Genomic DNA, 27037 nt, shown 5'->3' with positions numbered 1-27037 from the left:
ACAGACACACTTGGACGATTCCTACAGAAATCAGTGAGGCAGTCTCCTCCCAGGGGCTTGGCGCCTGGCTCCAGAGGCGAGGCTGCTGGCCCGGAGGCTGACTGCCCAGTGCCACAGACATGGCCAACGGGACCAATACCTCTGCCCCATACTACAGCTATGAATACTACCTGGACTATCTGGACCTCATTCCCGTGGACGAGAAGAAGCTGAAAGCTCACAAACGTAAGTCTGAACTAGGGAAGCTGGCCAGACAGAGGCTGGGGGCCAGGGCCCAAATGACTGGGCTTTCTCTGCATTCACTTATTAACTCCAGTAGACATCACAGGAAAGCAGCAATGTGGCCAGTTCACTCATAGATATAAATGAACGGGGCTGGGAGAGAAACTGTATCTGTTAACTTCTGTAATAAGCTTGGAATTAACCTGCTAAGTCATGAAGACACTTTGGAAGCAGAATTATTTTATTTTATTTTATTTTATTTTATTTTATTTTATTTTAGAGATAGGATCTAGCTCTGCTGCCTAGGCTGGAGTGCAGTGGCGTGACCATAGCTCACTGCAGCCTCGACTGCCCTGGGTCAAGTAATCCTCCTACCTCAGCCTCCCAAGTAACTGAGACTATGGGCACATGCTACCACACCTGGTTAATTTTGTGTATATTTTTATAGAGACATGTTATATTGCCCAGGCTTGTCTGGAACTCGTGGCCTCAAGTGATCCCCCAATCTCGGCCTCCCAAAGTGCTGGGATTACAGGTGTGAGCCACCGTGCCTGGCCAGAATATTCTTTTAAAGACAAATTTCTTGTTTAATTTGTTTGGGGCTCCAATAAGCTGAGCGGGTTCCCTCAAATTAAAGATTTGCCCTTTCCACCGTCTGTATTTAGATTTGGGACAGTTATTCTCTCCATCCCTAAGATGCAGGATTTAATAATTTTTACTAAAATGCCAACATACGTTTAATCTTCATGGTCTCAGCAAGGACAAACCAGCGTGACTTCGCTTCTTCTTGCTCATCTGCCCTCGGGTTCCTTATCTCTTGGCTAACGTGGCATGTGTGGACAATCTTCTCTGAGGAGTCCAGCTACTTGGATCACAATGACAAATTAGATGCGGAAGTAAGCATGAGAAACAAAACAAAAACAAAGCCTGGGAAGATTGGGTCTCAGCCCTGGAAACCCACGTGCTACCTATCCCGTAAGAAGTCTTGGCTTCCTTGGATTTTCACTCACTATAATCACACGCTGTCTGTCAAACAGTAAATGCAGGGCTGGGTGCAATTGCTCACACCTGTAATCCCACCAACTAGAGAGGATCACTTCACCTGTAATCCCACCAGCTAGAGAGGATCACTTGAGGCCAGGAGTTCAAGGCCAGCCTGGGCAACACAGTGAGATCCCATCTCCACACACACACAGAAAAAGTAAATGCAGACCAGGCATGGTGGCTTATGCCTGTAATCCCAGCACTTTGGGAGGCCAAGGCGGGCAGATCACTTGAGGTCAGGAGTTTGAGACCAGCCTGGCCAACATGGTGAAACCCCATCTCTACTAAAAACACAAAAATTAGTCGGGTGTGTTGACACATGCCTGTAATCCCAGCTACTCGGGAGGCTGAGGCACAAGAATCGCTTGAACTCGGGAGGCAGAGGTTGCAGTGAGATGAGGTCACACCACTGCACTTCAACCTGGGCAACAGAGCAAGACTCCACCTCAAATAATAATAATAATAATAATAATATTTTTGCTTCAGAAGTATCTTTGTTTCTTAGGAGGTGAATTCCAGATTTATGACAGAAGATAACAGACACCATTTTACCTCCAAGCCCCTCAGGGTGTCAGGAGTCCTTGGCACCCACAGACAGAGATGCTTCTTGGGGTCTTTTTTATTCCTATTTGTGTCACAGTATCCCAGTCTTTATGTTTTATTTGAATGTAATTTCTATTTTCTCTAGAAGTTTGGGGCTAGACAAAAATCCCCCCTACCCCCCACAACACACATAAGAATGTTTAAACTTCGAATAGGTAGTTGTTGGGATTTTTTCTAGGGGACCCACCAGGAGGCAGGGGCCAGGCAGACGCCAGGCATGTGGACTGCTGAGCCAGTCGGCTGGATTCACATCTTGGCTCTGCCGCATCCTGGCCGTGTTCCCCTGGCAGGTCTGTTACCCAGGCTAGCCAGATTCAAGCAGAGAGAATTAGAGCTCTCCTCTCAATGGGAGAACTGTTAAAAATGTGAGGTGGTCTTTAATTCACCATAAACAAGAAAAATGTGGCAGATGGTAATATGTGCTCCATACAGAAAAATAAAACTGGGCAGGGCGCAGTGGCTCATGCCTGTAATCCCAGCACTTTGGGAAGCCGAGGTTGGCAGATCACATCTGACGTCAGGAGTTTGAGACCAGCCTGGCCAACATGGCAAAACCCCATCTTTACTAAAAGTACAAAAACTTAGCTAGGCGTGGTGGCAGGTGCCTGTAATTCCATCTACTCGGGAAGCTGAGGCAGGAGAATTGCTTGAACCCGGGAGGCAGAGGCTGCAGTGAGCTGAGATCGCACCATTGCACTCCAGCCTGGGTAGCAAGAGCGAAACTCTGTCTCAAAAAAATTAAAAAAAAAACTGGAGGGGGCAGCTAGGGAGAGCACGGACCCAAGGAAAGATTGCCACTTGAACAGGGCACCAGTGAAGGCCTCCCCAGGGTGCCTGGGAGGAGGTGAGCCATCACGATGGCACCTGGAGGAGGTCTCAGAAGAAGCCTCCTATGCAGCAGGAACGGCAGGGCAAGGGCTCTAGGGCAGGTGAGCACCTGGCGCTTTCAAGGCACAACAAAGAAGTTGCAGTGAACCAGTCTTTTTCTTTCTTTCTTTCTTTTCTTTCTTTCTTTCTTTCTTTCTTTCTTTCTTTCTTTCTTTCTTTCTTTCTTTCTTCTTTCTTTCTTTCTTTTTTTTTCTTTCTTTCTCTTTCTTTCCTTCCTTCCTTCTTTCCTTCCTTCCTTCTTTCCTTCCTTCTCTTTTTTCTTTTTCTCTCTTTCCTTCTTTTTTCTTTTTCTTTCTCTTTTCTTTCTTTCTTTCCTTCCTTCTTTCCTTCCCTCCTTCCTTCTTTTTTTCTTTTTCTCTCTTCTTTCCTTCTTTCTTTTTTTCTTTCTCTTTCTTTTCTTTCTCTTTTCTTTTCTTTCTTTCTCTCTCTCTCTTCCTTTCTTTCCTTCTTTCTCTCTCTCTCCCTTCCTTCCTTCCTTCCTTCCTTCCTTCCTTCCTTCCTTTTCCTTTCTCTCTCTCTCTCTCTTCGAGACGGAGTCTATCTCTGTTGCCCAGGCTGGAGTGCAGTGGTACGACCTTGGTTCACTGCAACCTCTACTTCCTGGGTTCAAGCGATTCTCCTGCCTCAGCCTCCTGAGTAGCTGGGATTACAGGTGCCCACCACCACGCCCAGCTAATTTTTGCATTTTTAGTAGAGACAGGGTTTCACAGTGTTGGCCAGGCTGGTCTTGAACTACTGACTTCGTGAGCCACCTGCCTCGGCCTCCCAAAGTGCTGGGATTACAAGCATGAGCCACCGTGCCCAGCCAACTATTTTCTTATATTTTTGGAAACTGTTCTGGAAATATCTTTTTTCTTTTAAAATGGAAACAACTTTATTATTTCATCATTTAATGCAATTTATCAGTCAACAAGAAAAAGAACAAAACAGTATAGGCAAGGGTATGAAAAGATAGTAGCCAAAGGGAAAACTCAAACGGCCCACAGAGGAAGAAAATGTCCAGCTTCACAAGCGGCCCGGGAAATGCATGGGGAGAGAGCCATGAGAGAGCACTTCACAACCGCGGGATTGGCAAAAATTGCAGGATGGATATTCAGCCAGGGCAACATAGGGAGACCCTGTCTCCACAAATGAATGAACGAACGAATGAATGAATGAATGAGTGAATGAATGAACAAACAATTAGCTGGGCGTGGTGGCATGTACCTGTGGTCCCGGCTATACAGGAGGCTGAGGCAGGAGGACTGCTTGAGCCCAGGAGGTCAAGGCTGCAGTGAGCTATGATCGCATCACTGCGCTCCAGCCTGGAGCATGTTTTTTTTTTTAAAAAAGGATATTGGTGGTGCCGAGGTAGGAAGTAGAAACATGAGAACTGTCATATGTGGCTGATGGGATGAAAATTGGGTCCAACATTTTGGAGAGCAACTCGTCAAGGACTAGAAAAGCCAAAGAGGCCCACAGGGCACAGTTCAGCATCCCCCTCTAAGTGTCCACCTAGCAAGATGCTGGAACCTGTGGATGTTTACTGCAGCACTGTTTATGGAGCCAGAAATTGGAAATAACCTAATATCCACCCGCAGGAGGTGGGATAAATAAACTGCAGTTGTATTACTGCAACCAATAATACACCGTGGTTATAATGCATGAACCAGGTCTACATGAGTCAAATGAATAAACCACTAAAATATAATGAGGGAAAACAGCAAAGGAAAAAAGGGCAAAAGGACACATCCAATATAATTAAATGATTAATTATTAATAATCCTATTGATTATAATTACAGCTACTTAAATCATAAATGAACCTATTATAATTAATCACATAATATAATTTGTAAACATTAAAATCTCGTTTGTGACAGGGACACACATGCTTAGTAAAGCAGAATTGTGCACATTGATTTCAAGATCATGATTTCCCCTGGAGGAGGATACAATAGGATAGGGGAGGGTTCAAATTCTATCTGTAATATTATTTTTAAATTTTTTTTATTTTTATTTTTTGAGATGAAGTCTTCCTCTGTTGCCAAAGCTGGAGTGCAGTGGCACAATCTTAGCTCACTGCAACCTCCGCCTCCCGGGTTCAAGCAATTCTCCTGCCTCAGCCTCCCGAGTAGCTGAAATTACAGGCACCTGCCACCACATCCGGCTAATTATTGTATTTTTAGTAGAGACGGAGTTTCACCATGTTGGCCAGGCTGGTCTTGAACTCCTGACCTCAAATTATCCACCCATCTCGGCCTCCCAAAGTGCTGGGATTACAGGTGTGAGCCACCGCGCCCAGCTAGCTGTAATATTTTAATTCTGCCTTTTAGAGAATATCTGGATCAAATAAGGCAACATGTTTGATGGATGCATAGGTTTTGTTATATTTTTTATCTGGAATATCTTATAATTCAAATTGTTGAAATATATTTGTAAAGGTTAACAGGCTCTTGTTAAAGATTTAGGCAGTAAATTACTTCACCCCACCATTCCGGAAGAAAAATCAGTGTTAGCATTTTACCTAGTGTTAGCAGAGTACCTAGCCACCTAGGGTCTTCTGAGTCCATATATCCACATGCACAGAGACATACACACGTGCGTGTGTGTACATTCGCACAAACACGCACACACACAAATGGACTTCTACTCCACACCCTGTTTCCAGGAATCTGCTGCCAGCCACTCCCAAGGGGAAACCGAGAATTGCTTTGAGTCACCTCTCTCCTCCCAGGATCGTCTGGGGCTGTGTCAGGAAGGGTCCTGTGGGTGGGTAAATGGCCAAAAGAGGGACGCGCTGAGCTGGAGACGACAAGGACTCTGAGTCTGTAGAAAGCTGTGTCATCAGTTGATGACAGTAACTCCGGGCCCTGAGTGGTTGACAGAATTTTAAACATTTTGATTTAGTTCATTTTGACAAAGATCCTCTTTTTTTTTTTTGAGATGGAATTTCTTTCTGTTGCCCAGGCTGGAGTTCAATGGCTCACTGCAACCTCTGCCTCCCAAGTTCAAGTGATTTTCCTGCCTCAGCTTCCCAAGTAGCTGGCATTACAGGCATGCGCCACCAGGCCTGGCTAATTTTGTATTTTTAGTAGAGACGGTGTTGACCAGGCTGGTTTCAAACTCAGGTGATCCACCTACCTTCAGGTAATCCACCTACCTCAGGTGATCCACCTACCTCGGCCTCCCAAAGTGTTGGGATTACAGGCGTGAGCCACTGCACCTGGCCTTTTTTTTAATTGTGGAAAAATATACACAATGTGCAATTTACCTTCTTAACTATTTTTAAGTGGACAGGTCAGTGGCACTAAGTACCTTCACATCACTGTGCAACCCTCACTACCATCCAGCTCCAGAATATTTTTATTTTCCGCAACTGAAACTCTGTACCCGTTAAACAACAACTCTCCATTCTCTCCTTTCTCAGTGCCTGGCAACCACCATTCCACTTTTTGTCTCTATGAATCTGACTACTCTAGGTACCTCCTATGGACTGAGTGTTTGTGTCTTCCCAACATTTATACGTTGAAGCCTTAATTCCCAGTGTGATGGTATTTGGAGGTGGGGCCTTTGGGAGGTGATGAGGTCATGAGGGTGGAGCCCTTGGGATGGGATTAGTGCCCTTTTAAGAAGAGCCACAGAACTGTCTCTTTCTCTCTCTCTCTCTCTCTCGCTCTGCCATGTGAGGACATAACCAGAAAGACAGCCCTCACCAAGAACTGAACTTGCTGACATCTTGGTCTTAGCACCTTCTAGAACTATGAGCAATAGACTTTATTTAAGTCACCCAGTCTATGGTATTTGTGTTACAGCACCTGCACTGACTAAGACAGTAGCTCCTATAAGTGGAATTATACAGTATTTGTCCTCTTGTCACTGCCTTATTTTACTTGGCATAATGTCCTCAAGGTAACAAGAACCTTCTTGAGGCAGGTCATTTTGCCAGTTTACAGAACCATGTGTCAGAAAGAATAAGCCACTTGCAGGCCGCCACTACGGCAAATGTCACCTTGAGGTTGACAGCCTCCTGACATAGAAAACAAACACTCACAGCATGGTGGTGTAAATAGAACAAACTAGTCATCGGCTAAAGACTATTGCTGGTGGCAGAGGGGACATGGGCGCCCCCTGGTTCACAGGAACAGTAGCCACAGCATAATGTCCAGGGAGTTGGTCACAAAAGTGCCAAATGTGGGCACAGATGAACTGTCACATGAGCCCAGTGAGGGGCATCCAGGCCACTCTATTGTCAGAATGCTGTCGTGCCCCTACAGCTCACATGCTCAGTCGGGGGGCACCTCCACTTTCCACATCTCTCTCTGTCCAGTGGCCTCCTAACCTGGGTCTAAAGTGTGCCCAGAGCCAAATCCCTACTACTGCTCTCTTGGCCATTAGGCAAAGTCTCTTCCACCTCTAGGTGCCAAATGTCTTAAACGGGTGGTCTCTTTCCTCTCTCCTTTCCCCTTCTCTGGGTCCCTGCAGTAGGCCTCTGTGCCCAACATCTGAAACTGCCCCTTCAGAAAACATTGATCTGTAATACTTACATCCTTTTTCTGGCCAGCTTCTGCAAGTCTCCATGTTCATCTCCATCTCCCTCCATATCTTTCTTCTTTCCCTTGTTGTATTCTGCTTAGGTGAGTATGTGGTCTAAACGTTTGTGTCCCCCCAAAATTCATTTGTTGAAGGCTAACCCCCAATATGATGGTAATAGGAGGTGGGGCCTTTAAGAGGTGAACAGTTCATGTGGATGCAGCCCTCATGAATGGGATTAGTGCCCTTATAAGGAGCGGTTGAAGAGGACACAGTTCTACCCTTTGGCCATATGAAGACACAGCAAAAAGGCACCCTCTATGAACCAGAAGGCAGGCCCACTAGACACCAAATCTGCTGGTGCCTTGCTCTTGGACTTCCCAGCCTCTAGCTGTGAGAAATTTCTATTGTGTATAAGCCACCCAGTTTATACTTTTTTTGCTTCAGCAGCCCAAATGGACTGCAGCAGACCAATTCTTGGTTTGCCCAGCACTATTCGTCTTATCATGGAAAGTTCCACCTCCAAGGAAACTCAGACAGCTCAGGATGGTCACCTACTTCTCTTCTTCCTCAAGCCCCATTAACATAGGAACAGGGCATCCAGTAACTCCTATCTTGGAGAAAATTAGAAAAAGGCTCTTCCTTCAGGCACAAAGCTAATCACAACACATTTAGCAGGGGTCCCTTGAGCAGTGCCCAACCTGTGTAACTCTTCAGCATCACTGCATGCAAGAGATATGGCTTAACCATGTGCCCTCTACTCATTCCTTGGCCCTGCCCTGCCCAGTAAGTCTAAGCTCCCCTCTTTCTTTTGGCATTTCTGAAATTTGGTCCTGTGAATTTAATTTTTCATTCTTCCCAGTGATACCCACTTCTTCACCATACCAGAGACACACCATGCCTTTTCCTGAATTTAATTTATAAAATTAAATTATAAATTATAAAAGGCAAGATGGACCTTCTTGCCTTTGCTCATGTTTAATTCAACAATCAAAATTCTGTAACTGCCTATTATGAGCTAGACATTGCAATGGGAGCTGGAAGCACAAGAACAAAAAGACTAAATCCATGTCCTTGTTTGTTTTTCAAGAGCTATTTCATTACTATTATTATAAATTATATAATGATGTATCTCCAAGTAGATTATAGTTATCAAGATAGTCCCCCACCAAATGTTTCATTAGGAAATTATTAACAAAGAAGAATATAACATTAGTACACCTAAAACATTTCAATAATGATTTCTTGGTATCATTTAATACTCTGCCTATCTTCAACTTTCCCCAGCTTCCCCAAAAATGTGCTCATGAGCTCCTTTGTCTGATCCACGTTGCTGTACTGCATCTGGTTATGTCCCTTAAGTCCTTTTTATCCTAGAGGAGGCCCTTTTTGCAGAGGACACTGACGTGATAGATCAAACAGGCTGCTCTGTATTTATCCTTTCTGCCCAGTTATGTGGGAGATGGTGATCATTAATAAGCTAATTTTTGATTAATGGTATTACGCTGCAGCTTTTCAAATGGTGTTAGTCAACCACACAGAAGGAGACTCTTAGAGAGAAGTCAGAGGTCTAAGGAGGGGCAGGTCCCAGCAAGTGAAGGAAGGCGATAGGGTTTGGCTGTGTCCCTACCCAAATCTCATCTTGAATTGTAGCTCCCATAATTCCCATGTGTCATGGGAGGGACCCAGTGGGAGATAATTGAATCATGGGGGCTGTTTCCCCCATACTGTTTTCATGGTAGTGAATAAGCCTCATGAGAGCTGATGGTTTGATAAGGGGTTTTCCCTTTCACTTGGCTCTCATTCTGTCTTGCCTGCTGCCATGTAAGATGTGCCTTTCACTTTCCACCATGATTGTGAGGTCCCCAGCCACGTGGAACTGTGAGTCCATTAAACCCATTTTTCTTTATAAATTACCCAGTCTCAGGTATGTCCTTATCAGCAGCATGAAAACAGACCAATACAGAAGGCTTCCCAGGGAAGATACAGAGAGGCTGACCCTGAAGGATCTACAGGAATTTGCCTGATAGACAAAGGGCTCACCCACGTAGAGAACAGTTACACTCATATATGCAGAGGTGCTTCCTGGAGAATGACACGGAGGGTGTTTTTGGGAAGAGTGATGGAGTTAGGAGCTACAGGTCACATCGGGGCCAGATTCTCACAGGCCAGCCTCAGAGGACTTCCTGCCAGCTGTGGGGGTCATTTAGCATTGTAAGCAGGGAAGAAACAAAAGCCAATTTGCTTGCTGAAAATGTCCCAGTGGCAAAAAATGTAAGGGTGGCGGGTGACAGCTGAAACTGTGTGTGATGTGCTGGGGCTGGAAATATAAAGTTGAAAAGAATCCCACCCTTAGCAGATGACAGTCTGGGACGCAGATGCCAACTTAAGTAAGTGAGTAACCCATGGTGTCCTAGATATGGAAATGGAAGCATATGGAGTACCAGGCCCAGAGAAGCCAAGTGACTTGCTCGTGGGCGCCCAGCTAAATATTTGCAGAGCAGGGGCTTAAAGTCCAGGTTCTGATGCCTCCAGGCCTGTTCCCAAGACACTTGTAGTGATTAGTGGGCAGATTCTTACCAGAGTATATGATCCAGGGAATAGGAATCTGGATCCAGCTACTCAACTGTGCCTGGCACATATTAGGCAGACAATAACTTTTTGTTCAATGAATGAATAAACAATGTGAAATAGGCAGCTCTCGCACAGATTGTTAACTTTCATGATGGATGTCTGTGTCTGTTATCAATGATTGCCTTTCAGCTCTGAACGCATCTTTCAAAATATGCTCTGAGATAAACCATGAGATTCCATTGAGCACTCCTCCTTGGAAGTGAGCACAGTGTCAGCTCTCTCAGGAGAGGGAACTGGGGGCATGACAGGAGGTGTAGGGTTGGGTTGGGGATCAGCAGTGAGGTCTGTATGAGGACATCTGGTGGAACCAGCTCCAGTCACTGGCCAGAGCCAGGCTCCTCCGACATCTTGCAGCCTCGGTGGGGCAATAACCTCTGGGCAGCCATTTCAACAGGGAAACCAGAGCCCCTGTGCAGCCTGCACACAGCCACCTGTGACCTCGGGAGCACTCACTGCCTCCTGGCCAAACCACCACTTGCTCCCACTGGCACTCTGGAAGGTCATCTATTGTTGGTCCATCAGCTCCAGGCCAGCCCAGGCCTGGCTAATCCAGCCAATGTCTCTGCTATCTGGTGGCCAAACCACACTCTCTCCAGAGAGGTCTGAACCCCTTCCAAGTTTGCCTTTTCTTGGTGTTAAGGGCCAAAATTCCTAAAAGCCTCAATCCCTAGTCCCTCAGAATGTGACTATATTTGGAGATAGGACCTTTACAGAGGTCATGAGGGTAGGCTGTGATCCAATCTGACTGATGTCCTTATTAGAAGAGATAAAGAAACATGCACACAGAGGGAAGAAGAAACAGAGAAGATGGACATTTATAAGTCAAGCAGAAAAGCCTCAGAAGAAACCAACCCTGCTGACACGTTGATCTTGGACTTCCAGCCTTCAGAATCTTAAGGACAGAGCTTTCTGTTGTTTAAGCCACCCAGTTTGTGGCACCTTGTTATAGCAGTCCTAACAACTAATGTATGTGGGCACTCTCCCTCAGCCTTAGGGTACCTTATGGGGTCTGGAATTTCCTTATCCCTTACAGTTACTCTTTTATCATCTTTAATAGTTCTTCATCTTAAACCTCTCTGTTTAACCTACTCTATGGTTTCTGTCTCCTGATTAGGCCCAGACTGCCACAATGTCCTTCCAGTCTTTTTTCTCATGCATCTGCATAAATGCAAAGAACCAGTGCTCCAGAAGAGCAAGATGTATCAAGTGCACTCAGAAGGCTGCTTTAGTTTTCCTCCCAACTGCCTTGCAAACCTAGCTAATGACACTGGCTCTTTCCCTGCCTCATAGCTTCACCACTCACTCTTAAATTTGAAGAAATGTCTGAGTAACTTTAGTTCCTAAAGCAAATGTCCAGTCAAATGTTTAAAAACAAACCATCCTTGAATTCCACTCAGAGTTAGAGCTTCCTATTTCCCTAGAATGGCAGAACAGATGCTTTTCCTTTATTTGTTCTGCCAGCTCCTTTCTCTGTTCTCAGACCAACCCCACCTGGCGTCGTTCCACCATCACTTTAGCCAGCTCCAGGCTCTGAGCCTGCTCTCCCCTGAGGCCCTCTAATGTGCCTTGCACTGCACACAGCTTTCCCTTTGACACCAGGATGGCAGCCCCCCGTCTACTCTGCTGCCACCAACTGCTGACCCTCTTGCTCTGGAGATTTTCTGGAACACATGCCAGACTCTAGCCTGACTCAAGGGCAGGGGAAATACCTCTGATATGGTTTAGGTCTGTGTTCTCACCCAAATCTTATGTCAAATTGCAACCCCCAGTGTTGTGGGTGGGGTCTGGTGGGACGTGATTGGATCATGTGGGCAGATTTCCCCTTTGATGCCACTCCTGTGATAGTGAGTTACTGCTTGTGAGATTTGGTTATTTAAATGTGTGTGATGTCCCCCACTGCTTCCTCCTGCTCTGGCCATGTGAAGATATATCTGCTTCCCCTTCGCCTTCTGCCATGACTGCAAGTTTCCTGAGGACTCCTCAGCCATGCTTCCTGTGCAACCTGCAGAAATGTGAGCCAGTTAAGCCTCTTTTCTTCATAAATTACCCAGTCTCAGGTATTTCTTTATAGCAGTGCAAGAACAGACTAATGCAGCCTCCCACCCTCTCCTACAGAGTAAGAGTTGTGGGAGACTCCACACACTGTCGTGTCTACCATCTCTAAAAAAAATTCTTCAGAGCCAAGCATCACAAAATCAAACTTGAAGTAGTTGGCACCTGCCTTACTCTGCTCAAGCCAATATAACAAAATACCATAGACTGGGTGGTTTAAACAACGGAAATTTATTTTCACACAGTTCTAGAGGCTGGAAGTCTAAGATCAAGATGACAGCAGATTCAGTGTCTGGGGAGGGCTCCCTTCCTGGCTTGTAGATGGCTGCCTTCTTGCTGTGTCCTCTCATGGCCTTTCCTCAGTGGGCACAGTGGGGGTGGTGCAAATGCATTCTGTGTCTTGTCCTCTTCTTAGAAGGACACTAATCCCATCATGGGAGCACCACTCTTATAATGGCATCTAAATTTCATTAGATGAGGACCCACCTCCAAATACTGTCACTGTGGCGATTAGGGATTCAACATATGAATTTTACGGGGACACAACACTCTGACCATAACACCACCTTTGGATTGGATTTCAGTCTTGGATTTCAGCTAAAGCAGCCAGAGAGAGTCTACTATTAATATCTTATCATATATATATATCATATATATATATTTTATATATATGATATATATATATCATATATATAAAATAGGATCTCACTCTATTGTGTTTTGTACTCTGTTCTTATTGACCTCATAATATTTTGTTTTCTCATGTCATTAAATATTCTTTCACAAAAACTTTGCATGGTGTTATAGAAATTTGTAACTTTGAACATACAGAATGTTTCCAGAATTTTGTTATCATAAACAATGGCCTTGGGGAGAGTAAAACTTCTTCCACTGTTGTGTGTTAAGTGAAGCTGTTCTGTGTACTTTTGTTCTCAGTATTTGAATTCAGGTAAGTTTACTGGAAAAAAAAAAATCTAAAACAGGCAAAAGCAAAAATCTGTGTCAGGCAGTCTCAGGAATGCTGTTCCATGGCTTCAGGGGTGGGGTGAAGTGAGCACGAGTCCGGTGAGGGTGGACAGAGGTCATATCGCAGAAAGCAGGTGACTGCCTTTGTGGACTTCCTTGCTGATGAATTCAACTTTCTCTCAGCTGGCCAGTTCTTTGGAGCCTGGGTCTCCTCCCCAGTCAAACAAATCAGAATAACATCACCTCCCAGTTCTGCAAACCTTCTCTGCAGCAATACACATCAAAGACAGGAAGAAGCTGAGGGTGGATCCCAGGGCCCAGGGATGCTTCAAGACGGAAATAAAAAGGCAAAGCTCTGGCTCAGATGTTTTTGCTAGGCCTGGCGTGGTGACTCACGCCTCTAATGCTAGCACTTTAGGAGGCCGAAGTGGGTGGATCACTTGAGGTCAGGTGTTAGAGACCAGCCTGGCAAATATGGCAAAACCCCTTCTCTACTAAAAATACAAAAAATTAGCTGGGTGTGGTGGCAGGTGCCTGTAATCCCAGCTACTCAGGAGGCTGAGGCAGGAGAATCACTTGAACCCGGGAGGCGGAGGTTGCAGTGAGCTGAGATAGTTCCACTGCACTCCAGCCTGGGCAACAGAGTGAGACTCCATCTCAAAAAAAAAAAAAAAAAAAGAAAAGATGTTTTCACTAGAATGCCATTTGGGCAGCTGGCTAAAATGTGTGAGGCCAGGCTAGGTTCAAATCTTGTTCTGAGTAGAGGAGGAATCAAAATACAAAGAATATGCAGGACTCATGCATTAACCTAACAAGGAGGATGGATTTTTTTTTTTTTTTTTTTTGAGACAGAGTCTCGCTCTGTTGCTCAGGCTGTAGTGCGATGACATGATCTCGGCTCACCGCAATCTCCACCTCCCAGGTTCACACCCATCCTCCCGCCTCAGCCTACCAAATACCTGGGACTACAGGCACCCGCCACCCACGGCTGGCTAATTTTTTGTATTTTTAGTAGAGACGGAGTTTCACCGTGTTAGCCAGGATGGTCTCGATCTCCTGACCTTGTGATCCACCTGCCTCGGCTTCCCAAAGTGCTGGGATTACAGGCGTGAGCCACCACGCCTGGCCCAAGGAGGATGGATTTAAAAATTTTTGTGTTTATGCTATGATATGATTTGGATCTGTGTCCCTACCAAATCTCATGTTGAATTGTAATCCCCAGTGTTGGACGTGGGGCATGGTAGTGGGTGATCGGGTCATGGGGACACAGTTCTCATGAATGGGTTAGCACCATACCCTTGGTGCTTTCTCATGATAGTGAGTGAGTTATTATGAAATCTGGTTGTTTAAATGTGTGTGCCATCTCCTCTTTCTTCCTCTTGTTCTGGCCATGTAAAGTGCTGGCTCCCCCTTTGCCTTCTGCCATAATTGTAAGTTTCCTGAGGTCTCCCCTGAAGCAGAAGCTGCCATGCTTCCTGTACAGCCTGCAGAACATAAGCGAATGAAACCTCTCCCTTTTTTAAAATAAATTACCCAGTCTCAGGTATTTCTTTATAGCAATGTGAAAACAGACTAATACATACGTATACTGGAATATATCCCATCATGTTTGGGGCAAATATTTGGAAACATTTAGGGATTTATATATATTTTTATATGCAGCAATCAGTGCTGAATTGAAGGCTCTGGGCTGCCCTTTCCCAGGGTCTGCTCAAAGTCTGGTGTGCTTTTGTTGCAGGCACTTGACAGGGATTTTGCCCTTGTGATTTTTAGACAGGGCTTCTGACTGTTCCAAGGAAAGGTTAAGAATCACAGCACTGTCTGTCGTCAAGGTAGAAAATGCAAATCTGTTTCCTGAGGCCCTGCCTGAATTGACTAATTACATGTTTGATCTTCATCTGTGCCCTTTTCTGAGGCTAAGCTTAGAAGAAAACCAATCTTACAGCAGCAATACAGATTATTGTAACATAGTGAGTCTCCAGACACCAGCCTAATGCTCCCTTTCAGAGAGTAGGATGGGCTGATTTCCCTTGAGTAGTGCCTGGCTTAATGCTCTATTATTTACCTCTCAGGTCAATATATCTCCTTCCCTTTAGTTATGGGTTAAGAAGAACTGGTCATAGTCCATATTGACCTCCGCTGTCATGCTGGTTCAATGAGACAGTCTGTTCATCTGCTTCTCTGAGCAAAGGAAGCAAGAGAACAAAATGACACTGTCAACCAATTTCTCTGTACACAATGTAGAAAATTCAAAGTACAGATTAAACAAAACAACTACATAAAACTCTTTTTCTCTCATTCAGAGCAATCAATTTCAGGCCTCAACTTTAATTGCAGCTTCAAATTCTTCAGCAAATGATCACTCCCATGGGCATGACATAAGTAGCAAAAGTAATTTTTAAACAAAGATACCAGAATGTGTATCTGTGAATGAATTTCCATCAAGGTAGCACCAGGGGCAGGTGCAACGCTTGAGTGACTCTACTATTGCTCAACAACTTCTTGAACTGATGTTGTTGGGTGGCCACAACACATTCCAGGAAACATCTGTGGTGATAAATTGTATATATCTTTTGAGGATGAATTTTCTTTTTGGAAATAGTTAAGATTGACCCAGAAACAAGTCACGTTAATGAAATGGGTGATTAAGCTGGTTGATACCATCTGGATGTCATAAATGAACTATCTCACAACGTAGCAAAATTGTGTCTATGTGTGAGTCCTTGAAGGTATTCCAAAAGGAGAGACCTATAAGTGTTTGATCAATATATGTGTTTTAGTAAGAATTCTATGACTCCATGGTAGAGAGAGGATGATTATTTTGAAGGTCACCTTCCATTTGGATTTTTTAGTTCTGGTACATTCATTGAGAAAGTCCGTTTCTCTGCTGACTTGGTAAAGAAACTGGATTACAACTAACAGAGTACCAGATGAAACAGAAGTTAGTTTATCTCAGTCTACAGGACTGGGCTGGTGAGATGGCTCCATGGAGTCCTTAGGAACTCACATCCTTCTAGCTCATTGTACTACCATCCCTGGGACATGGCTGCCCTCATCCTCAGGCTGCAAGCCATGCTCTGACCATCGCATCCATGTTCAGGGAGCAACATGGAGTAAGGAAATAAGAATGGACACACGGTGCTAGAAGTCTAGCAACCCCTGGAGGGAGGCTCCTAGAAGCTGTCCTGTGATGGCTCTACTCATATCTCATTGGCCAGAATCTTGTCACATGGTTCTCTGAAAAGGAGGCAAGGAAATGTAGTCTTTAACTCAGGCGGCCATGTGTCCCGCTAAAAGCAAAGGTTCTATTATGATGGAAGCACACAAGGGCTGACCTTAGGGTTGACAGCTAGTAACCTATGCCACAATTCCCTTTTTTTTTTTTTTTTTTTTTGAGATGGAGTCTCGCTGTGTCACCCAGGCTGGAGTGCAGTGGCTCAATCTCGGCTCACTGCAACCTCTGCCTCCCAAATTCAAGCAATTCTCCTGCCTCAGCCTCCCGAGTAGTTGGGATTACAGGTATGCGCCACCATGCCTAATTTTATTTTGTATTTTTAGTAGAGACGGGGTTTCACCATGTTGGCCAGGCTGGTCTCGAACTCCTGACCTTAGGTGATCCACCCACCTTGGCCTCCCAAAGTGCTGGGATTACAGACGTGAGCCATCGCACCCCACAATTCCCTGTACTCATATCCGATATTTGGGTGAGCTTGAAGGATGCAATGATATTACTTGCCACAAAATCCTCTTAACAGAAATAATTTTAGTTCTATTTATAAATTGTTTCATAAACATGGAACAAGAAATGGTGGCATGTGCATTATATATACATATTTTAATTCTCCTAACATATAATTTATACTTAACGTAATTCTCTCTCTATATATATAATATATATAGAATTACATAAGTATATTTATATATATATATGTAATACTATCCTCAGTTTACAAATGAGCAGATTTAGAGATTAGCCAGGAAACATCCACCTGCGGAGGCTGGGTTCTTAACCACGTTATTATTCCCTAATAAGGAAAAAAATCTTTTTTTTTTTTTTTTTATACCAAGTCTCACTCTGTCACCCATGCTGGAGTGCAGTGGCATGATCTCGGCTCATTGCAGCCTCCACCTCCTGGGTTCAAGCAATTCTCCTCCCTCAGCCTCCCGAGTAGCTGGGACTACAGGCAGGCACCATCACGCCCGGCTAATTTTTGTATTTTTTTTTTTTTAGTAGAGTCAGGGTTTCACCACGTAGACCAGGCTGGTCTCAAACTCCTGACCACAAGTGATCCTCTTGTCCTGACCTCCCAAAGTGCTGGGATTACAGGCTGAGGCACCACGCCCAACCAACCACATCTTGATTTTCTACTAGAACTCTGGAACCCAAACGTTAGTAGAATGAAGAATGGAGGAATGCTAAAACTGTTTATTTAACAAAACAGAAGTGCCTACTATAAGAAGGAGCCCTTAGATTGGATTAATTTGTTAACTCCAAGTTAGGATAAGAATCCTCCCAAGATGAAGTGCAGCCTGGCCATGCCATCCAGAACCATTCCTGTCACTCCGCGGCTGAGGACTAATTCCCCTCATTCCACCAGTGTGGACCCAGAGGGGAAGGAGAGAAAGGAAGGAGGGAAGAGAGGAGAGAGGGAAGGAAAGGAGGAAAGAACAAGCAGGGAGGAGAAGGGAGGATAGGAGAGAGGAAAGGAGGTAAGTTTCTATGGCTGGACCAGTTTCACTGTCAACCCAGCCTGGGGCTCCCTGTTGGGAAAAACGGCCTAGGGATGTCTAACTATTTCTGACACTGGAGAGTCACACAGCTCTTGCTTTTGGAATGAAATGTTCTCTCCAAGCACTCGGGTGAACCTTCAGAAGGAAGAGGAAAAAGAATCGTATTCTCTTGCCTGTTTTTTTCAACAGAACATGATGAAAGAGATTTTAGTAAAGAAAATGACTAGTGGCTGATGATTGCCTTTTGGTCTGACAAAACTTAAACTCCACTTATCTGAAGACACTGCGTTCTGTGAAACCTGTCATCTTATTTCTTGCTTAATATCTGGGATGACGACAAGGACTCAGACAAGTGTCAGCCTGGGAGAAAGGGGCTCTCAGGTGCTGAGTTTGAAGCTGTTCCCTTAGATCCCTGGTAGAACTTATCTAGGTGCTATAAGACCTCAAACCCTGCACTATTTTTAGGATGGAAAAAGAGCATTAGTGTCTGCAGAAACCTAAAATATCCCTACAGAATAAAACTTCCAATCCCATTTTCTGACAGCGTATGCACTCTTATACTGTAAGGGTTGTAAAACAGATTATAACTCTTGGGGAGTGTAGGACAATGCACAGGGGGTGGGCAAGGAAGGCTAAGAGAGTCAGAGGCTTCTTTCAAAAATCCTTAAGCTGGCCGGGTGTGGTGGCTCACGCCTGTAATCCCAGCACTTTGGGAGGCCGAGGCGGGAGGATCATGAGGTCAGGAGATCGAGACCATCCTGGCCCACGTGGTGAAACCCCATCTCTACTAGAAATACAGAAATTAGCTGGATGTGGTGGTGGGCACCTGTAATCCCAGCTACTCGGGAGGCTAAGGCAGGAGAATGACTTGAACCCAGCAGGCGGAGGTTGCAGTGAGCCAACATTGTGCCACTGCACTCCAGCCTGGTGACAGATTAAGATTCTGTCTCAAAAACAAACAAACAAAAAACTCCTTTTAAGCTTAGGACACACAGTCCAATCTCATTTCCCTTTCCCCAGGAATCCAGAGGTGCCCTTAAAAAGTTCACTCTTCTAGGGGACTGCATCAGTTTCTCAGTTCGGAGACAGAGAGGAGAGATGTGAGAGCCAGCCTGGAGGTCTTTGCTGTCCCTGCCCCCATGGAGTGTAAATGCCAAGTTGCTGAAGAATTACAAGGCAATGGATACTCATGATTCTTTTGCAAATACTGTGCCTTTTCATTATACCTTGTTTTGAGGGGGATTTTTTTTTTTTTTTTTTTTTGAGACAGCATCTCGCTCTGTGGCCCAGGCTGGAGCACACTGGCGTGATCATAGCTCACTTCACCCTTGAATTCCTGGCCTCAAGTGATCCTCCAACCCCAGCCTCATGAAGGGGTAGGACTATAGGCATACACTACCATGCCCAAGTAATTAAAAAAAATTTTTTTGTAGACATGGGGTCTTGCTATGTTGTCCAGGCTGGTCTCGAACTCCTCCACCTCCTACCTTGGCCTCCCAAAGTGTTGGGATTATAGGCATGGGCCACTGTGCCCAGCCCATTATACCCTGTTTTTAATGTTAAATTTTAGAGTCCAAGATCAACTCTTATGAGTCCTCAGTTTTTCCTTCTATCTCTCAGGGGTCGTAGATGGCAGAGATGACATCCTTTACTCAAATACCAATCTTCACCCCAGAGCCTCCAACTCTGCCTCTATGTAGATTACTCTCACTTTATTCATTCTTTCAGTGGTTTGCATGTTCTCTCATTCATTTATTCACAGTGTTAGTGCTGGAAGCACTGCAGAAGTTCAGAGGAGGAGGAGGTTGGGGGTGGAACATTGTGGGTGAATGTGGGGAGTTAGCAATTTCTGATGTGCTGGTTTAGCCCCCTCTGAATCCTGAACAGTCCCTCGTAAAAGGTGCTCAATGAATTCTCATTAGGTTATCATCCTGTAGTAGCCCCTTTTGGTCACACACATAGGCGTCTAGAATATCCCAGCTTGTGGCATCTTGCCCTTACGCAGTTGGTCTGGCATAAGACACTTGCAGACCCTAATTACGAGCTGGATTGCCCATAGCCACAGACAACCACCAAGAAAAACTGTCGTGCTAGAAAGTAGTTCCATAGCAACTGGCCTAACATTCCCAAACTGGAGCCTGGAGAAGGAAGAAGGCCCCTCCTGGCCTGCCAAGTTCTACCCAGGGCCCCAGGGAGGCTAAGTGCGTTTCCTGGTTTCCCTTTCCCCCTTCAGCCTCAGGTCACAAATACAGCCATCATGCTGGTGGCAAAAGTGCTTTTTCCTTCCTGCCATAGCCCCTGAGATGAGACTTTCTGCCTGAGAGAGGGACTCGCTATTTCTACCTCGCCGATCCAGACATGAGCAGACCTAGGCTAACTCCTGTGGAGCGGAAAGGGCCTCTCCACCAGAGCGCTGCAGCCCAGCGCACATCCTCCTTAGAATATCAACTCTTGGGGTCTCTGAAGCTGTTCCACCAACGGCCCCTGGTAGGCGCTGCATCCCTCCCGGGGGCCCAGGAGTCCTTCCTAATACACGGAGCTGCCCACAGCCCTCTCCTCTCCCTACCATCCTTCAGGACTGTTCCTCTGAGCACCACTAGGAGCCGGGCAAGCAGATACATAGGGTGGGGGGGCACACAATTCCATTCAATGTTTCCTCTTAACAATCACCCTAAACAGACCCCATGGCCAGCTGCCCTGAAAAAAAAAAACACTTCTTGGCTCCCCTGTTCTTTTCCAAAGTTATTGTTAATGGGAGATCTTCCCCATGGTAACAGCTGAGAGGCTGGAGGACAACCGAAACTCAGGGCCCTCATTCCACAATACCCTGGGACTCCTTACTGCCCCTCAGTGTTGCTTTATGTCGACATCAACGCAGCGCTGAGATGCATCTCCTCCTCCCACAGATTCCATCGTGATCGCATTCTGGGTGAGCCTGGCTGCCTTCGTGGTGCTCCTCTTCCTCATCCTGCTCTACATGTCCTGGTCCGGCTCCCCACACAGGAGGTAAGAAGGGGTGTGGGTGTGTGGGTTACTCAGACGCTTTCCAGTGAGTAACGGTGCAGGTCGAGTATCCCTCATCCAAAATGCTGGAGACCAGAAGTGTTTCAGGTTTGGGATTTAAAAATATTTGCATTGTATCTATCAGCTGAGCATCTCAAATCCAAAAATTTGAAATATTCCAGCGAGCATTTCCTTTGAGCCTCATGTCAGCGCTCAATATGTTTCAGATTTTGCAGCGTTTCAGATTTTCGGGTTTGGGATGCTCAACCTACGTCCCTACAATAGAATAGTATTCAGCAATAAAAAGGGACGGAGTTCTGATCCATGCTGAAACACGCATGAACCTCAGAAACATCATGCTAAGTGAAAGAAGACAGACACAGAGCTGCATGTTGTATGGCTCCATTCACACAAAACATCCAGAGTAGGCAAATACAGAGACAGAAAGCAGATTAGCAGCTGCCTAGGTCTGGGGGGAGAGCAGGGAAGGGGGATTGACTGCTGATGGGTTTCTTCTGGGGATGATAAAAATGTTCTAAAATTAAGCTGGGCACGGTGGCTCACGCATATAATCCCAGCACTTTGGGAGGCTGAGGTGGGTGGATCACTTAAGGTCAGGAGTTCAAGACCAGCCTAGCTAACTTGGTGAAACCCTGTCACTACTAAAAATACAAAAATCAGCCAGGCGTGGTGGCACGCACTTGTAATCCCAGCTACTCGGGAGGCCGAGGCAGGAGAATCGCTGGAACCCAGGTGGCGGAGGTTGCAGTGAGCCGAGACTGTGCCACTACACTCCAATCTGGGCAACAGACAAAGACTCCGTCTCAAAAAAAAAAAAAAAAAAAAGAAAAAAAGAAAAAAAAAGGTTCTCACACCTGTAATCCCAGCAACTTGGGAAGCCAAGGCAGGAGGATTGCTTGAGCCCAGGGGTTCGAGACCCTGTCTCTACAAAAAATGTCAAAAAATTAGCTGGGCATGGTGGTGTGCACCTGTAGTCCCGGCTACGCGGGAGGCTGAGGCAGGAGGATCACTAGAGCCCAGCAGGTCAAGGCTGCTGTGAGCTGTGATTGCGCCACTGCACTCTAGCCTGGGTGACAGAACAAGACCCTGTCTCAACAAACAAACAAAAAGTTCTAAAATTAGATTATGGTGATGGTTGCACAACTCTATGGATGTACTAAAGACCACTGAATTGTACTCTTTACATGAGTCAACCTCATGGATGAAAATATATCTCACTAAAGCTGTTAAAGAAAATGAAGCCAACTTGACACCATGGGCATTAAGTCTTGCCGGCCAGCTCACCAGGAACATAAGAACCTTACCTTTGGCCAGATGTGGGGGCTCACACCTGTAATCCCAGCACTTTGGGAGGCCAACATGGGCAGATCACCTGAGGTCAAGCCTTTGAGACCAGCCTGGCCAACATGGTGAAACCCCATCTCTACTGAAAATATTTTTAAAAATTAGCCGGGTGTGGTGGTGCATGCCTGTAATCCCAGCTACTCGTGAGGCCAAGCAGAAGAATCGCTTGAAGCCAGGAGGCAGAGGTTGCAGTGAACTGAGATCGCGCCACTGCACTCCAGCCTGGGCAAGAAGAGCGAAACTCTGTCTCCAAAAAGAAAAAAAAAAGAAAAAAGAAAAAGAAAGATCCTTACCTTAGGCACCTATGGCCAGCATCTGTTATCGGATGCCTGCTGTGTACCACTAAATTGGAGGTGAAATCCGGGAGTTTTCAGGAGTAATTGGAACCCAGCTTGTTTTATGTTAATTCTGTTGTGCTAGAGGATTGGCTGCCACATCCAATGTTCCCTTCTAGGCTAATCAGCCCTCACAGCTGCTGCTCTTCTAATGACTGTTCTTAGAAGGGACCCTATATTTTGCCATCACTCACCCGAAGAGGGCCTGTCCAGTGGCTGGCCCATGCCCTTGGAAACGTGTGCCCTGGCAAAAGAGCTGGGACAGGTCAGATTCTTGTCTTTGGAATTTGGAATCTAGAACCTGAGGGATGGATCTGGTGGCTATGGGGGCTGCACTGAGTACTCTCAGAAGGAAGACTAGGGCTGGGTGCCATTACGGACCATCATGTCCATTACGGACGGAAGTCTTGGGGACTGGAAACCCTAAGTGTAGGAAGCTGGTCAGCAGAGAGATGAGCCAAACTGTGCTGAGGAAGAGCTGAGTGGCCTTGGAGCCCGAGCTAATGCGTCCCATACCAGGTCCCGTGAAGAGCCGTGGACTCGCACATTCGCACAGCATCTTAGTGTTTTCTGTTGCTCTAACAGAATACCTGAGGCTGAGTAATTTATGAAGAAAAGAGGTTCATTTAGCTAATGGTTCTGAAGGCTTAGAAGTCTAGGAAGCATGGCACCGACATCTGCTCAGCTTCTGGTGAGGGCCTCGTTTTGCAAAAAGATCTAATTCAGTCTAGAGAAAAAAATACTCATTACCTCTTAAAGGCCCCACCTCCCAGTGTTGCCACACTGGGGACCAGGCCTCCACGAGTTTTGGTGGGGACAAACCATACCACAGCCCAACGTTACCTTGAAGGGGCCTCTGATTCTCCTCCCCGCCCCCGCCTGCCCTGCCCGTGGTGTCTCACCTACCAGGGCTACACTCACCAGGCCATTTCTGCTCACCTTTGGTCACATACGGAAGGTAGCTTTAGAGCAATGAAGAAATTCGTTTTTTGTTTTGTTTTCGAGACAAGTCTCGCTGCATCACCCAGGCTGGAGTGCAGTGGCGTGATCTCAGCTCACTGCAACCTCCGCCTCCCAAGTTCAAGCTATTCTGTTGCCTCAGCCTCCTGAGTAGCTGGGATTACAGGCACCGTCCACGATGCCCAGCTAATTTTTGTATTTTTAATAGAGATGGGGTTTTGCCAAGTTGGCCAGGCCAGTCTCAAACTCCAGACCTGTAATCCTAGCACTTTGGGAGGCCGAGGTGGGTGGATCACCTGGGGTCAGGAGTTCGAGACTGGCCTGGCCAACTTGGCAAAACCCCATCTATTAAAAATACAAAAATTAGCTGGGCGTCGTGGACGGTGCCTGTAATCCCAGCTACTCAGGAGGCTGAGGCAGGAGAATCACTTGAACCTGGGAGGCAGAGATTGCAGTGAGCTGAGATGGCATCACTGAGGTATGGAGCCACTGTGCACAGCTGGAAATCTGTTCTTTCCTTTCAGTTTTTAGAACTCACATTCAATTTAAGCACATTTTTACACCCAAGACACATCCGAGGGATAAACGAGTGATGTCACCTTTCTTTTCTACTCTTCTGAGATGACCTGCAGCTGCCTTATGCCAGGGAAGGTGCAAAGATCGTCAGTAATCCTCCTGATGCAAAGCTCCCTGGTCCGCTCTGGCGAGTCCAGGGGCTGCCTCCACCATGCCCAGCTCCCTGGGGGGCACAGGACTTCTGGGCTATTTCACAGGGGCAAATTGATGACACTGTACCTCCTGACCAGCTACAGGGCTTACTAAGGAAAATGCTCTCAAGGCCCTTGGTAACATTCCTAGAATGCTCAGGGCAGCAAAGTGGATCCTTAGCAAGATTTAGGAGTCACTCCCTGAGGAGCTGACCTTCCCATGAGGGAGGGGAGGAGGGAGGCAGGGAGGGCATTCTTAGGTGAGTGTCATCTGAAAGGATGGCCTCTGCCCAGTGCGTTCATGATGTGGTACTCTTCATTCGTGCCAGCATTGTAACCACATTTAAGTCGTTTTATACATCATCTCATTTCATCCTGAGGATATCTGTGAGCCAATATTGTCCCATTTTACGGATGGCATTGAAGGCAGCTGGGAAGTGGTGGCCAGAGCTCACTCCCGATGGCCATGTCCACTGCCCCAGCACTTCCCGGGCAGGAGAATCCACCCAGGGAGGATGCATTTCTTTTCTTTTTCTTTCTTTTTTTCTTATATCGAGTCTTGCTGTTGCCAGGCTGGGGTGTAGTGGCGCAATCTTGGCTCACTGCAACTTCCGACTCCTTGGTTCAAGTGATTCTCCTGCCTCCTGAGTCGCTGGGATTACAGGTGCCCACCACCACACCCAGCTAATTTTGTATTTTCAGTAGAGACGGGGTTTCCCTATGTTGGCCAGGATTGTCTCGGTCTCCTGACCTCATGATCCGCCTGCCTCTGCCTCCCAAAGTGCTAGGATTACAGGTGTGAGCCTCCATGTCTGGCACAGGGAGGATGCATTTCTAGCCAAGTGTATTAGTTTGTTCTCGGCTGCTAATAAAGACATATCCGAGGCTGGGTAATTTATAAAGGAAAGAGGTTTAATGGACTCACAGTTTCACGTGGCTGGGGAGGCTTCACAATCATGGCAGAAGGCAAAGGAAGAGCAAAGCCACATCTTACATGGCACAGGCAAAAGGGCATGTGCAGGGAAACTCCTCTTTATAAAACCATCAGATCTCATGAGACTTACTCACTATCATGAGAAGAGCATGGGAAGACCCGCCCCCATGATTCAATTACCTCCCACTGGGTCCTTCCCACGACACATGGGGATTATTACAATTCAAGGTGAGATTTGTGTGGGGACACAGCCAAACCATATCACCAAGATATAAGTTGGCTTGGGCTATGGATATAAAATGAGCTACACTCAGATACAGGGCTGGATGGGAGGTCAACCTGCCCCTTCCACCCCCCAACCCCCCATCCTAAATCAATATAGGAAGAAGTGGCCTCCAGGGAAAGACCTGAGGCCTAGTTCCTGACAAAGCACTTCCTCTCCTCTGAGATTTCTCTAGAATGGACGCCTTTGTGAGCTGGCTGACCTTCTCAGGAATTTGCCTGTGTGGCCTTCCGTATGGGGTCTGGGCAGATGGCAGGTGTGGCAGGAAACCCCCCAGCCCCACAGTACGGACTGTTCTGCAGCAACTATGACGCCTGCCTCCCACTCTGCTCTGTTCACAGGAACGGCCCCAAGCACCACCAAACATGCCCCTGGAGTTACAGCCTCAACCTCCACCTCTGCATCCAGAAGTGCCTGCTGCGCCACAGGGAACCCCTGGGGACCTCACAGGCTCAGGCGAGCTCAGTGGAGCCAGGGAGCAGAACTGGCCCTGACCAGCCGCTACGACAGGAGAGCTCCTCCACCTTGCCCCTCGGGGTTTTCCAGACCCACCCCACTCTCCTCTGGGAACTGACCCTCAATGGGGGTCCCCTCATCAGGAGCAAGCCCAGCGAGCCTCCCCCTGGAGACAGGACCTCTCAATTGCAGAGCTGATGTCGGTAAATCGTGGCCATAGCTGAGTGAACTGGTGAAATCAAGCCAACCTGGACACATACGTTCCTCGTTCTTCTTAGAGGCCGTCTGCATGTAGCAGAAAGGGCACCTAGGTCAAGTGCAACTAGAGCAGGAGCATCCTATGCCTTTGACAAAGATTGCAGTGGCCCCTCGAGTGCAGAGGTCATCCCAGGTGTTGCTGAGTTTATTGAGCACACCTAGCCTGCTTGCTTACTGCTTATATTTGCTTAGGGAAGAGTAGGAAAATAAAATATATGCAAATCAAGAGGAAAAGATGTTTGCTTACTAATCTTTACTATGCCACTTTACCATGACTGTGTAATGTGTTATCAGCCCTGAGTTCACCTGGTCCTTCTGTACCTTTGTTAGGATGCTGGGTAAGTTCCCATCCAAGCTCCACTGGCACCCTCCGGCTCCCCCAGATGTAATGGCATCTGCCCTGCCAGGTCAGCTCACTGCAGTCTGGGGACCTGAGTTGCACCTTCAACCTCCCCACAGCCTTTCAAAGACACAGCCCAAGGAAGTGTCTCCCCTGGAGGGCAGGCAGCCAACGCCTGTCAGCAGCCAGGCCGGGTAAGCAGGATCTATGCCCAAATGCTGTCACAGAACACAAAGAGCCCTGGAAGCTGGCAGGAAAGGTCTCCTTCTGGATCTGACTTTATGTGACAGTGGATCTGGGACCCTTGAAGGATCTAGTCCTCTAGTGCCCAGCAGCCTTGTCCCTGGAGAGGAGACAGCATCACACAGCAAATCCCAGAAGACCCATATGTCCCCTACAGCTTTCAGGCAGGGAGGCAGTGTATAGGTTTTATTTTTAAAATAACTGTGCCCCCTGCCCCACTTATTTCTAATTTAGCATTTTATATTTTAAGTCAGGTGAAGCCCATGTACAATCTATTCTCCATGGGATGAGATTCCCTTCCTCCACACTAAGTGACTGGAAAATACAGGGACAAGGTCAGGGTAGTGCATTTAAAAGGGAGAACAAAGAAAAGCAGGACTGATGGGCTCCAGAGATGCAGAAAAGGTGAGGTGCTGAAAATGTGTCCTCACTTGACTGAGCTGGAACTCGGCTTTGGAGCACTTGTCGCCACCTGACGTAGCATGTATTTGACTTGCTGGGC

At 46.5% G+C, this 27037-nt stretch overlaps 2 protein-coding genes across 3 annotated transcripts in view; one reads left to right on the top strand and one right to left on the bottom strand.

Annotated features, from left to right (window-relative positions):
• Nucleotides 1-26724, top strand: MRAP (melanocortin 2 receptor accessory protein). Of its 2 annotated transcripts, none has more exons than XM_032174707.2 (3): nt 1-225; nt 20558-20657; nt 25580-26724. In XM_032174707.2, the coding sequence occupies exons 1-3, from the start codon at nt 120-122 to the stop codon at nt 25890-25892; spliced, it is 519 nt and encodes a 172-aa protein (XP_032030598.1). In that variant the 5' UTR covers nt 1-119; the 3' UTR covers nt 25893-26724. The 2 variants fall into 2 exon arrangements, with proteins under 2 accessions (XP_032030598.1, XP_058283412.1); XM_058427429.1 differs by lacking the exon at nt 1-225 and adding an exon at nt 20106-20138.
• Nucleotides 12649-27037, bottom strand: part of URB1 (URB1 ribosome biogenesis homolog) — a 95161-nt gene continuing 80772 nt past the window's right edge. The window contains exons 40-41 of the transcript XR_009209625.1: nt 14986-15101; nt 12649-13185 (exon numbers count right to left, since the gene is read on the bottom strand). The gene's annotated coding sequence lies outside the window, so the exon portion shown is untranslated. The remainder of the gene's footprint in view (nt 13186-14985; nt 15102-27037) is intronic.

Source organism: Hylobates moloch, unplaced genomic scaffold, assembly GCF_009828535.3.
Source record: "Hylobates moloch isolate HMO894 unplaced genomic scaffold, HMol_V3 SCAFFOLD_14, whole genome shotgun sequence".
NCBI classification, from domain to species: Eukaryota; Metazoa; Chordata; class Mammalia; order Primates; family Hylobatidae; genus Hylobates; species Hylobates moloch.
This window is presented reverse-complemented; position numbering and strand designations above follow the sequence as displayed.